A 14,479-nucleotide genomic window follows, 5' to 3' on the forward strand; every position below is an offset into this window, starting at 1 on the left:
TTTTGCTTTAAAGCTGTTCACAATTAAATAACATTGACGCTTTTTAGTTCTTTCTATTTATTGACGGTATGACGCCATTATAACTAGCGTCATAATGTAGTTTTTACTTGTACGTTATGTATGGTTGTAAGCTCTGGTTATGACGTCATTCTTCATCTTGTATACGAAGATGCAGTTTTTTGTCAAAAAATTGATTTTATTTTAAACATGGTGCTGAGTTTATTACAAAAGCATGTGTGTACACCAATTTTCTGTCAAATGATCCCTTAAACACTGTTACGATATCCCAGTGCCCCATTAGAAGTAACGAAGGAAAGAATGAACAAGAGTTGTATTTTGTAAAAACTATATTGAATCTTATAAGTCTTATTTTGTATTTTATAAAAAATATCCTGTTTTGTAAGAACTATTTTGTATTTGTAAGAATTATTTTGTAGTAAATATTTTGAATTTTGTAACAGCTATTACGTTTTTTTTAAAAACTATATTGAACTTTGTAAGGACTATTTTGTGTTTGAATGTATTATTTTGGTTTTGTAAATTGAATTTTGCAAGAACTATTTGTTTTTTAAGAATTATTTTTGTTTTGTAAGAACTATATTGAATTTTGCAAGAATTATTGTTGTTTTATGAGAACTATATTAAATTTTGAAACAATCATACTATATCTTATACTAGATTATCTTATATTTATTATATACAAAATTATTTTGTATATTATGAGAATTATTTTTGTTTGGTAAGAATTATTCTGTTTTGTAAAGAACTAGTTTCAATTTTCTAAGAACTTTTTTCATTTTATGCGAACTTTTAGATTTTGTAGTAAATATTTTGAATTTGTCTTGACCCAAAGAATTGGGACTTCTCAATGAATATAGCTCATAAAATAGTGGTTAATATGACTTTTCACTATGTTTTGCAACAACATTGCACAAAATAAGAAGAAAAACACGACTCAACATTCACTAAAAAGTTCAACATCCACTAAAAGTTTGAACTTAATAGCCTTAGCCGTTCCTGAGATATTGCACATAAGCCCCTTTGACAAGATGGATGCACATTTTGAGTTTTAATATAATCCAACAACCTCCTCAATATTCTATGGAAATTTCAACTTAATACTCCTTGCCGTTCCAGAGACAATACAAAAACGTCCTTCTGGCCACCTGGATGCATATAGTGCATTTTGATTTAGTTCAATACCCCCTTTATATTTCCTCAAAGTATCAAATAATTACTCTTTGTCATTCCTGAAATATTCATCACAATCCAGAACATACTTAAAAGTCTTATTAATAAATCAAGTAATAATTAGATGAAGTTGTCAAATTTTAAGCGAAAATTTAGCAAAAAAAAAGAATATTTTCTTAGCATCTATAGTTAATATTCCCAGATTTCTTATATAAAAACAAAATTGTCACTGATAGGATTGTGATTTGCTTATATTAAAGAACGAACTTTAGTCCATAGTTTAGATTAAAGGACTATCATTAGAAAAGCAAACCATTGCATATATTGGACTTAGCTGTGGAGTTTTATTTATAGAGATATTTGATTGTTAAAGAGAGTCTGATTCCTAACAACAATATCAACTATGCTCCAAACTTTTGGTTTTATTTTTTAAGGTTTTTAAATTTTTGTAATCCCTTATTATAATATATACAAATATTTTCCCAATTAACAGCGTTTTGCTCATTGTATAGTTTAATATCTTTCAATCTTGTGTCTTTTCCAAAATATTTGATTATCAAAGCGATTAAGATTGTCAAAGTTATCAATTAGAATTATCAAGATTATCGTTTAAGAACATCAAAGTCCAATTTCTAACAACGATTTCTATTATGCTTCAAACTTTTGGTTTTCTTTTTTAAGGTTTTTAAATTGTCCTAATCCATTCATAAAATATGTACAAATATTTTCAGTTTTTTTTCTCTTTGCTTAATTAAATGTCTTTTTACACTGCAATCTATTAAAAGATATTTAATTATTACAGCAAGTCCGATTTCTAACAACGATTTCTACTTAACTTTTGCTCTTTCCACAATTCAATGTCTTTTCATACTTCTGTCTATTCAAAAATATTTGATTATGAAAGCAAATCCCATTTCTTACAACGATTTGTAAGGTTTTCTTTTGTAAGGTTTTAGAATACTAGTTTTTTGTTCTTTAGGCAATTTAATGTCTTTTCATGCTGAATCTATTCATAAATATATGATTATCTTAGCAAGTCCAGTTTCTAACAATGATTTCTACTAAGTTTTAAACTTTTGTTTTTCTATTTTAGGGTTATGAAATTGTTTTCATCCCTTGTCAAAATATATACAAGTTTTTTTGCAATTAACTAATTTTTTGCTCTTTAAGTAATTTAATATTTTTTCTCCATGCATGAAAATCTTCAATTTTTCCTCGTAAGCGTAAGGCAGGCTTCTATATAGCTCTTTTCGCAATTCAATGTCCTTTCAACAAAAGGAATGTCAAAAAATGTGGAGAAAATATTAAAATATGAACTAAGGAGGTGGGAAGTGGAGGACATGGATAAAATTTTCGAGGATCTGGAAGATGCAGCTAGACGGCATAATAGTAAAATATTGTACTGGCATGTTAACAAATTGAGAGGGAGTAGTCAATGCGGACTTGGCCCAGTTAAAGATAGGAATGGGCCGCAATTAGCGATAAGGAAAAAACTAAAGAGAGATGGGTCGAACATTTTGAGAATTTGCTTAACCGAGATAGAGTTGCAAGAAAAGATATTGAGGGAAATGAAAAACTTTGTGATACCTTGGATGCGGAGGAAGATTTGTTTTGTGAGGAGGAATTAGCAACAGCACTAAAAGGATTAAGAAATAATAAGGCTCCAGGTGCTGGTAAGGTGGTAAATGAGTTTCTTAAATATGGTGGCTCTGAGGTTAGAAATAAGTTACTGAAGACTATGAATATAATTTTTGAAATAGGGGAAGTACCTAAAAATTTTAGGAAAACTTTAATTAAGCCACTTTATAAGAAATGTGATAAAAGTGAGTGTAATAATTATTGAGGCATTAGTCTGGTCTCTGTAGGTAGTAAATTACTTAGTAATATGATACTTTCTAGACTCAGAGATGCCACAGACAAAGTTTTAAGAGAAGAACAGTGCGGTTTTAGAAAAGGTAGAGGATGTGTTGACCAAATTTTCACTCTTAGGCTAATAGTTGAGAAGGGCCTTAGTTTTCAAACACCTTTGGTCCTCAGTTTTATAGATTTTTAATATAGGGTCACCTTTTTTTATTACTGGCTTAAAAATTTTTCTGCTACAATCTTGTCCAGAGTTTACGGTGCTGATCCGAATATTTAGTACGATTTTTTTTCTACTGTCTTCCATAATCGAAGAGACCTTATTTGACCAATAAACAGTTGACCAAATTTCACCAAAGATGGTATTCTAACGATGCTATTTCTAACGATGAAGAATACCACGTCATTTCTACTGAAATTACATTTTTAGGGTATGTATTTGTTTCGCTTTCCGAAAAATGGTTTTGGTTCGACAGGTTTGCGGAGTCAAAACAGGTCTAGAGAAATGACATCTTCTATTACTGCTCTTTCAGTTAATAAGAAAAAAAAATGTTTTTATGTACCGTTAACAAAAAATAATTTAATTTTCGGGTACGGAACATATGAATTAGAACATCCTTTTGATCCAAATTTTTACGTCGATCAAGTTGTCTTTTAATACAGACACAAGAATAACCGGTTCTAGGTTTGTTCTTGAATTTTACACAGCGTAATTCTTGAGTGGGATCAAGCTTTATTTAAATTAAACCCATTTCTATCTTTTTCATTTTTGTAAATGAAAAGGCAGTGTGGTCTAAGAAATAATTTTCTTTCTTTAGAAAGAAATTTTTTGATCACCCCGGAGATGGCTAGCCTACTCGAGTCAACTATATCGCGCAAGCATCTGCGACGGGGAAAAACTGGCAATTTGATTTTAAAATAAGCATTTCATATTTACAGCTAAACAAGTAAAATATACCAGGCACTAGAAACTCCTGATCCTTCATTACTTTCTTTTTTTCAATCTTACTTCAAAATATACCTTATCCAAAAGTCGTCGGCTCCTTATATCGTAGTCAAATCTCCGCTAAAATTTCGTACTTTGGCGAAATGTCAAGTCTAGATGTTAAACGAGAATGAATTTCATTGGTTGGCATGGGTTCGCCCTATATCTTACTTTTGACCAATAAACTGTACCGGGTGAAACCTATAGAACATGGTCAAAGTTGCAAATAGCGCCACCATAGCGGAAAAATATGAATGGGCCCGAATCCAAACGTAAACGTTCAATAAATATACTAGTGCTAGAAACGGAAGGTTATAAACGGCATTTATAGATATTAAAGGAGCTTTTGATAGCGTTTGTAGGTTTCTATTAATGGAAAGTTTGTCAGAGATAGGTCTCCCAACCCCATTTGTGTTAGTTCTAGTTCAAATGTATAGGTTTACTAGAGTGGCTGTGATAAATAATAAGTAGAACAACAGAGAAATTTGTATACAAGACAGTGGATCACAACTTTAAATGAATATTTCGACCCTATATCCAAGGGCTGTCCTCAGCAAACAAACGAAGAGAATAAAAAACAATATAAAAGAAACTTACACTAAAATTCAATCATTAAAACTGAAAAGTATTTTTTTTAAACAGCCCTAATATCATTACTTCAAGGAAGTTCAACCAGGACTGGTACACCAAGCCAAGTGGGCAGAGAACAATTCATTCAAATGGAATAAAAATACTTATAGACAAGCTTTTAAAGCTAATCTCGCCTTCTTGGCAGCCAACCTAGATGGTCTATTCGTAACAGGTTGAGTGGAGTTATTTACTGTTTTTTTTTATATAATTAGTTAAATCATTTTTAATTAAGTTTGTGTATAGTGCATTAAGCAAATATTCCCAGAAATCTCTATTTAAAGAAATATTACTGTTTATTTTGATTTTAATTTCAATTGCCTCTCGAACAACCTGTTTTATGCCTAACTCATTGCTAATGAGGCAAGTTTCTTCAAAAAGCATTTTATGACTAGGGTTATCATATATGTGACTGTTTAAAGCAGAATCAAAGGAAATATTTGTATTATTAGACTTTAAAGCTTTAGTTATGTCACCTTTGTGTTGTTGTAGACGTTTTTCTAAATTTTGATGGGTTCCACCAACATAAAAATGGCCCCAGTCACATAGTATTTGATAAACCCCTCTTTGGCGAGTAACTGGGGTTATATCTTTACCAGAATTTAGGAAATTCATGATTTTAAAATTACTTGTAAATATGACATAAAAATTAAATGTGTGCAAACTTTTTTTTTTACTTATAGCGACTTTTGGAATATATGGAAGGTAGATTATATTTGATGGCTTGACGGGAACTTCACATTGTAAAAGACCCTTAATTTTACGGGAATGTCTTGCCAATCTTCGACTAATTGTATTGTTAATAAAGACAATAGGATAACCGTTTCCAAAAAGTATATCTCTAATAAAATTTAGTTCATCTGAGATGTAAGGTTTAGAGCAAATGTTTAGGGCACGGTCAACAAGAAATGTAACAACACCTCTTTTAATTTGTAGGGGGTGATTGGATTTAAAATGTAGATATCAGTTATTTTGTATGGGTCTTCTGTAAATTTTAAAGGCCAATTTATCAGTGCTATGAATAATTAATACATGCAGAAGCAGTGATCTATTTGCATTTTCAATTTCTAAGGTAAATTGTAAATTTTGATCATAACTATTAAGGTGATCTAGGAAACACCTAGGTTCATTTTCCCCATAATTCCAAAGCAAAATTACATCATCCATACATTGCCCCCAATAGATATGTTTTAAAAAATATGAATTTAAGGCCCAATTTTCAAGGTGTTCTACATAAATGTTCGCTAATAACCCGGATAGCGGCGCACCCATAGGAAGACCATTTTTTTGTTGATAATTTATTAGAAAAAATTACGACAATAAAATTTATTCACACTTAAATGACACAAATACATATACTTCCAAAACTCACGACCATACTGATAAGTTTGCGAATAAAATTATAACCGAATTAAGGAATCAAAACCAAAATGACAAAATCACCCCACAATTGTATAATAAATCTCTCCCCCGAGGTAGCTTTTGCCCAAAGTTTTACGGTTTACCGAAATTACACAATCAAGGTATTCCCTTAAAGCCAATTGTAGCATGTACGTTGCTTTCAATAATGGAAAGTGGTTATGTATAGCCTTCAAACCTTTACTTTACTCCCAAAAATCGTACATATGTAATTCGATAGATTTAGTAGAAAAACTTAAAAGTGCAAGCATTTCAGAAAATACAATAGTAAGTAGTTTTAACATAGTTTCTATGTACACAAATATTGATGTAGCAATATCTGAGCAGTTATTAAAAATAAAATAGAAGAAAACTATCGTTTAATTGAAGATTCAACAACAAGAATAGATTGTGAGGTTTTAATGTCCCTAGTCAAAATTTGTAATAAGTATTCAATGTATTTTCAGTTCTGTAATTCTTTTTATGAACAAAAAAATGGTCTCCCTATGGGTGCGCCGCTATCCGGGTTATTAGCGAACAGTTATGTGGAATATCTTGAGAATTGGGCCTTAAATTCATATTTTTTAAAACATGAGTATTGGGGGCGCTATATGGATGATGTAATATCGCTCTGAAATTATGGGGAAAAGGAACTTAGGGGCTTTCTAGATCACCTTAATACATATGACCGAAATTTACAAGTTACCTTAGAAATTGAAAATGCAAATAAATTACAGTTTCTGGATGTATTAGTTATTCGTAACATTGATAAACTGGACTTTACAATTTACAGAAAACCCACAAAAATTACAGATATCTACATTTTAAATCCAATCACCCCCCACAAGCTAAAAGAGGTGTTGTTACATCTCTTGTTGACCGTGCCCTAAACATTTGCTCTGAATCTTACATCACAGATGAACTGCAATGTGAATTTACCGTCAAGCCATCAAATATAATTTACCTTCTGTATATTCCAAAAGTCACTACAAGTTTAAAAAAAGGTTTACAAACAAAATAATTTTTATGTCGTATTTACAAGTAAATTTATTAATCATGAATTTGCTAAATTCTGGTAAACATATGACCCCAGTTACTCGCCAAAGAGGGGTTTATCAAATACCATGTGACTGTGGCCATTTTTATGTTGGTAGAAACCATCAAAATTTAGAAAAACGCCTACAACAACACAAAGATGACATAACTAAAGCTTTAAATTCTAATAATACATATATTTCCTTTGATTCTGCTTTAAGCAGTCACATATATGATAACGCTAGTCATAAAATGCTTTTTGAAGAAACTTGCCTTATTAGCAATGATTTAGGCATAAAACAGGTTGTTCGAGAGGCAATTGAAATTAAAATCAAAATAAACAGTCATATTGCTTTAAATAGAGATTTGGGGGAATATTCGCTTAATGCCCAATACACAAACTTAATTAAAAATGATTTAACTAATTATATTAAAAACCAGTAAATAACTCCACTCAACCATTTACGAATAGAACATCTAGGCTGGCTGCCAAGAAGGCGAGATTAGCTTTAAAAGCTCGTCTGTAAGTATTTTTATTCCATTTGAATGAATTTTTCTTTGTCCACTTCGCTTGGTGTACCAGTCCTGGTTTAACTTCCTTGAAATAATGATTTTCGGGCTGTTTAAAAAAAAAAAAAAAAACGCTTTTCAGTTTTAATGATTGAATTTTAGTGTAAGTTTCTTTTATATTGTTTTTTATTCTCTTCGTTTGTTTTGCTGAGGACGGCCCTTGGATATAGGTTCGAAATATGCATTTAAAGTTTTGTTCCACTGTCTTCTATACAAATTTCCCTGTTGTTCTACTTATTGTTTATGATGGAGAGGCAGTGTGGTCTTCGTCGCTATTTAAGTGGTTGTGATAGTTGGTAGGCAAGTTTCAAGGGTGGTTAGAAGATATAAAGGTGTTAAACAGGGTTGCACATTGTCTCCTAAATTATTCGCCCTGTTTAAAAATTCTGTAGTGGCATTTATGGAAAAGAAGGAGGCGCCAATGGTGAGTTTAGATATTGTTTCCATTTGTATGATGTTGTTCGCAGATGATATTGTTTTGGTTGCCGATTCACAAAGGAACCTTCAGAAATTACTTGATATTTTAGGTGATTATTTGGATAGGAAAAAGTTAGAACTGAATGTGGATAAAACCGTAGTGTTAGTATTCCGTAAATGTGGTAGACTTGAGAAGGATGTTAATTTTAGTTTTAAGGGTAAAAGGGTTAGATTAGTAAAGGAATGGTCATATTTAGGTGTTAAGTTCAAGGCGAAAGGAAATTTATTTAGTACCCATGTAGGAAATAGGATCGAAAAAGATAAAGCATGTTGTAATATGGTATTAAGAAGTCAGCTGAGGGCTATTAAAAAGATCCAAATAGTTAAAGAGGTTTTCAGGGCTAAAATTTTAGGCGTAATGCACTATAGTTCTAAGGTTTGGGGGTATGTGAAGGGTGATAGGCTAGAAACAGTGCAATTAGGATATTATAAGAGGTGGCTAGGGATAAGTAAGTACACAAATAGTTTAGTAGTTAGGGGTGATTTAGGTTTGTTTTCTTTAAGAAGTCGTAGGCTAATTAACATGGTTAGGCTTTGGGAAAATTTTTTAATGATGCCTAGGGTGTGGGTGATGAAGGCGACTTACTTAGAAATGTTGAAGGCCCGCTCAGGTAGGGGGTGGCCGTGCCAAATTAAGAGTGTATTAGATCAGTGTGGACTAAGCCATATGTGGGGGGGGGGGGTTTAGGGTTCGAGCACATGGGGGACCAACTAAGTAGATTAGTTGAAAGGATTTTACAGGACCATGAAATACAGGCACGACAAGCCCAGCGTTCAATTTCGAATTCACTGCGGCTTTATTGTCGGTCGAATGAGATTTGGGGTGAAGTTTTATTTTTTAAGGTGGATTTGAATAAAAATGAAATAAAGTTATTAATTGAAATGAGGGCTAATAGTTTGCCACTGGGCCAAGAAAGTTTATCGGGAGGGAAAAGTCAATGGCCGGTGCTTATTTTTGTTCTATGTGTGGAGGTTTAGATAAGAGCGTGCATCACTTGATGTGTGAATGTGAGGAGCTGAGTGATTGGAGACTGGAAGTGTTTGGTAGGGGGGATTATGATTTTGAGTGGTTGGTGAATGTGTGTGCAGATTAGTGTTTTATGGGCATCAGAAGCTTGACACGATTCCTTCGTCTCGCGATGAATCATAGAAGTAGATTTCTGTAGGATTATGTTAGGCTATGTGCAATTTCTTTGTAATGGTTCTTTGTTTATATTTTTTGCCATGGCCTTTGGGCTTTTAGCGCAAATAAATTCTACTCTAATTCTATTCTATAGGTTGGCGTGCACTTTTCAGTAAATAAGAACTGAGACTAGGGAGCTCGGCGAGATTTTCTCTTCACAATCTGGGTAATTCTTTCCAGAATTATGGAGCTCTTAAAATTTCTCCCTTTTTGCAGTTCTTTAAAAAGAATGTTTTCAAACGTCCATTGTCACGGAGAACAGAATCCCATGGTAAACAGCAATCCAGTCCCCCTACTCCCATTATCAAGTCCCTTAAAGATTCAGATTATCCAAAAAATTCACTAAAGATTATGTAATTGATCTGAAGCAGGACGCTTGATTTGATTGCCTATTGAGAACGGGAAAACGAATCGTTACTCGGAAAAACAAAATGTATTCCATTTTCCCGACGAACCAAGAAAGAATCAATTGCAGTATCTTGGACCACTAATAAGTCCCTGAAGAATTACAAAATCACCTATAAAGATATTCTTTCTTATATTGCCAGTTTTTTTCTTAATTCTGTATTACACTTTGGTTTTTCAAAATTTTTAAAAGACTATAATTCTCAAAATACTCAGTTGTCCTCCAAGCCAGAGAACCCCCCCCCCCCATCCTGGTTTAAGGTTATTATATGTTACAATATCAAAATTTTACCCCCTTATACTTTGCAACGTTGCGCAATTCTATATAATATTTCAAATATAATTCAACGACATGCACTTTTGAAAACCTAATGGCTTGCTTTTGATGCCTAGAAGTGACCAGATGACCTTAGCTTCATTCCCCAAACTAATAAAGACTTATTTCTCTGATTGTCCTCAATCCCCCCTTTTCTGTCTCAGTAATCACGCCTTAGTTTTCAAGCAGTTATGAAAAATGACAAAATCAGTTTCAATTACTATCCCAATGATGTTACTATTCACATAAGGCTTCCATATATTTCAGAAAATAGAAGAGACAAGAGGCTGATGATATTCTTACACTCCTAATTTTTCTGTAGAGACACCACATTATGAGTTACTAGGGATGCACCACTTGTAGCAAGTCCGACACGTTGGTCAAAATAATTCAGTTTATAAGATTTTACCAGGAGTACCACATACAAAAATATTACCGTAGTGTCAATTTTACACGGAAAAAAGAACAACCATTCGGTAAAACCCATTAGCTCCTCCTTGCAAGATTTTTACTACTGAAGTCTCTGTTTCTCAAAATTCATAAGAAATAAGTTTGATGAAGAATAAAGACTCCTGAGAACTTATGTGCTAACTCTCATGGGAGCTTCCCATCCGTCCTGTCACTGGAGAAGCGATGCACTATTAATCGGAAAAAAAAACGAATAAAAATGGTAAATATTAAATGATAGGAAGATTCACCAGAAATCTTCCCTATTTAAGCTTTAAAACCCGGTAGGTGATATCGCCAAGGGTACAGCTTCTTCAAAATTGTTTATTTATTGAAATGTTTAAATTGTTAATAATTTTATCATTTCACAATAAATTTATTTCGGAATCTTTTTTTTTTATCCTAGGTTTGTTTCTGATACTAAAAGAGTTGTAGTTGTTTCTTTCTTAAAAGGTAAAAATATTTACAAACAAAAATAAACTAAGCTTATTTCAGGGCTGAAGTGCAGGTTCCATTTGTATGATAAACTTATAAGCTTCATTTGACATAATGATCTTGGGTCTGCAAGATAAAAACAAAAATTCCAAATCGAATTTTGAATAATCAATGGTATTTCAGCTCAATTACAGAACCTGTTCATAAAGAGTTTACGCAATATTTGAAATATGCATACTTCTTTACATATTTATAAACAGTATAAGAAAAGAGAAATAAAAAACCGTCGAGAACAAGAACTACAAAACGGAATTCAAGAGTGAAATAGAGTCTCGCAATTTTATCCTGTCAGTGTCTTCCGAAACTTTGTCACGTCCTATAGCTTGAGCTAACTTATTAGCTACTTTTTCAATTTGTGAAACAATGCTACTAACATCAGATCTACCACTGTGAGAAGTAACAGGGTCATAAGCGGTATCTGAGCTCCAATGACCCTTTATAATCTTTTCTTCTTTGTCTTCCAAAAGAGATCGCTTTTTAATAGGACTTTGAGACCCTTCTTCTAAATCACCTTGAAATTCAAGAAGTACCGGTGAATATTCTAAAGTAATTTTTTTCAATATCTCTGCATGCTTTTTGATATCAAAGTCTTTCTCAGTGAAATTTAAGAAATCACTAACGACAGTATGTGCGTCTTCTGGAAGGCAGCATTGCAACACACTTTCTTCTTGGCTTACTTCAGCAAATGAGGAAAATACACTCAATAATTTAGCCAGAGTCAAAGATTGGGCTTGATAATAGCGTTTGAAAAGTAAATGAAATATGGCACTGTATAAGCCAAAAATTTGCTGTTTATAGTTTGATTCAGTTAAATCTGGGCGCAACCATTGTTCCATAAAATTCAAAACAGATACATCTACATCAGAGCAGTTCAGACGAACAACTTCATTACAGCTTTTCCAAGCCTGCAAAAAAAAAAAAATTCAAGGGTTTATTTGACTTTTCCGATACGAGAACCGTCTCCGGTTTATATTTATATTGAATAAAATGTCACAATAGTTTCTTTTTTCCCTCTTTTTTGTCCCTCCCCCTTCTTGACCAGTTTTCATTTTTTAACTCTTTTATTGACTTACTGTAGTTGGATTATTGCCACTTTCTTATTGTCCCTTTTAATTTATATGCATTTATGTCTCGCTCTTTTCTTTTTGTGTATATTCGCTTATCCCCCCCTTCCTTTTTTTATGTCCGTTCTAATTCTTTTTCTGATTCGTATTTATGTAAGTTTAGTTTGACAAGTTTTTATCTTTTTAACTTTCTAATTGACTTTTTACAGTTTTAATTATTGACAGTTAAATGATTGTTCATTATGATTTTTCTATTTCGTTGTTGTTGTTTCATTTTTGCCAGTTTTAGTGCAACTATTTATATTGTCGACTCCGAAGTCCGAATTCGGCCCTTTGTGGGCTTGTGATAGTGATCTTTTTGAAATAAATATCTTATCTATCTTATTTTATATTGAAGAAAAAGACGACTGAAGATTCTAAAATAACCTTGAATATTTCCTTGAATATTCAGCAGAAAGTTCTAACTGTATCTAATGTTTCAACATGGTAAATTGAACTGTTGCTTGTAAAATTTGCTAGGATTCCGCTACGATTAATATATTTAATGGACCATCTTACTATGGCAAATTTTTTGCAAAATGTAAGGGACTTGTAAGAAGGAAAGATCAAGTTACCATGTAGGAAGCGTAACTCTTCAGTAAAATCGGGACTCGTTCTTGTTAGGTTGCTGGGAAAGGAACAATTCTAAAATAAAGATAGCTGTTGGAACTACCTCGGATTGGCTAAGGAAGTTTAACCGGAATTGTCAAACAATTTCCATAAGAGCCGAAAACTGAAAATAAGTTTTCAGGTTTTTCGACAATAATTGATGACCAGTTGTTTGAATAAGGAACATTTCCTCGGTTTTCAAAAAGTATTGCGAAGGCACCATCGCGTGTTGACGCATTGTAATTTCTGCCGAGTGCTCTGAGTGTAAAAGTGAAGAAATTTAAGGAACAACTGGTAAACGGTGGGAGTAACTATTACTCTTAAGTAGCCAAAGCATAGGACGAAATTCTTCAGTAGCGTTCCTTCTTGTTATTCAAGAAAATTTGGGGAATTGCGACAATTGGATTCTAAAATTACGTCATAATAATGTCCATGCTGCCTAAAATTGAATGGGTGGAAATTTGATCTTTATTAGTAAAATAATCTAAATTGAATGATTATGAATGATTGTTTGCCATTTTTTTCTACCTGGCTTAGGGTGGTAAGTGAGGTACTTACCTGGTTATTTCTTTCCAGCCCCTTTTTTTGAGCTATGAGCGATATGGGAAAGCTATTGCTAATGATTAACAATAAAAACAATTAATTACTTGTTATTATCTTCATTCTAGAATCGTGGATTACAACAAATTCAGCCATTAGTATGTTCGTAATTGCAAAAGTGACGAGACTGTAGTCCCTCCTGAATTTACAATAAGCTTAATCAGAATGAATCTAATTCATTCTTTTAGTGTTTTTGGAAGAAAAATATAAGCAAATGATTTATTAGCATTAGGGTTAAAGATAATTAACTTCTGCACCACACCCATAAAGCCAAAAACTTTGGTTGCTGCTGTGAGACCAAAGCCCCTGGAACTTAAGGTTCCATTCCAGGTTATCCAAAAGTTTATTTCGAAGTAACTACAGTAAAAATTCTATATCTTTTTTTTTTATCAAACAACAACAAAAAAAAAACAACAGAGAAACAGAAAAATAAAAACAAATTGCGTTAAAATAAAGAAGGAAACCTGTCAAAATTCTGTGGTATGTTTACCATTTACTTCCAGCCTATCGTCTTTTTTCGACATAACACCTTTAAATTAGCTGTTGTTTTATTAGACCGCAATGCCGTCCTAAGACGAACAAATAAACTTTCAGATGGGGATAAATCCATTTATTTAGACAATGAAATTCCTGTCATGTTGGCAACCGTGCCCCCATATAACATATCAGTCTCACATGAATGACTAATTATAGGAGGTATAAATCCTTAAGATATGGGAAAGAGGCACGCTAAATTTATTTATAAGCTGAAGGAGGGAGATAGACTCATTAGGTCTATGACTGATATATTTAGCATGGATATCCCACTTTAAATTAGAAGAAATCTTTACGCCAAGTAATCCAAAGGAGGACACGGGAATTTCAGGAGGGATAACATTAAGAAAAAGGGGCGAGGATTTAAGGACACACATTGGCATAATCCTGAATTTGGAGGGGTTTACTCTCATATCTAAGTTAGAGGCATCGTCTGCAATGTTATTGAGGAAACTCATAGGGTTGGTTTTTAAATTTCTAAAGCGGGTTTCAACATCCACTAGGTCATCGATAAATTTCCATCTGTCAGAAAATTCCTTAGCAAAGCTGTTGATCATAGCTGAGAAAAGGAGAGAACATAGGAGAGTGCCTTTGGCTTTTCCATTGTGGACAGGGAGAGGATTGAAATAATGATTCCGGCATTT

The 14,479-nt window shown here is 32.8% G+C and overlaps 1 protein-coding gene across 2 annotated transcripts in view; it reads right to left on the reverse strand.

The window, feature by feature from the left end:
• Positions 1–10,089: 10,089 nt before the first annotated feature.
• Positions 10,090–14,479, reverse strand: part of LOC148941469 (uncharacterized) — an 86,734-nt gene continuing 82,344 nt past the window's right edge. Inside the window, exon 12 of one of the 2 annotated variants that reach the window (XM_089103841.1) lies at positions 10,090–11,894. In XM_089103841.1, coding sequence (XP_088959967.1) covers positions 11,229–11,894 — 666 coding nt within the window. In that variant the 3' untranslated portion in view covers positions 10,090–11,228. The remainder of the gene's footprint in view (positions 11,895–14,479) is intronic. The other variant, XM_089103840.1, reaches the window with a different exon arrangement.

The sequence above is a fragment of the Artemia sp. Qi Xiang Cuo genome, chromosome 18 (genome assembly GCF_049724085.1).
Source record: "Artemia sp. Qi Xiang Cuo chromosome 18, ASM4972408v1, whole genome shotgun sequence".
Taxonomy (NCBI): Eukaryota; Metazoa; Arthropoda; class Branchiopoda; order Anostraca; family Artemiidae; genus Artemia; species Artemia sp. Qi Xiang Cuo.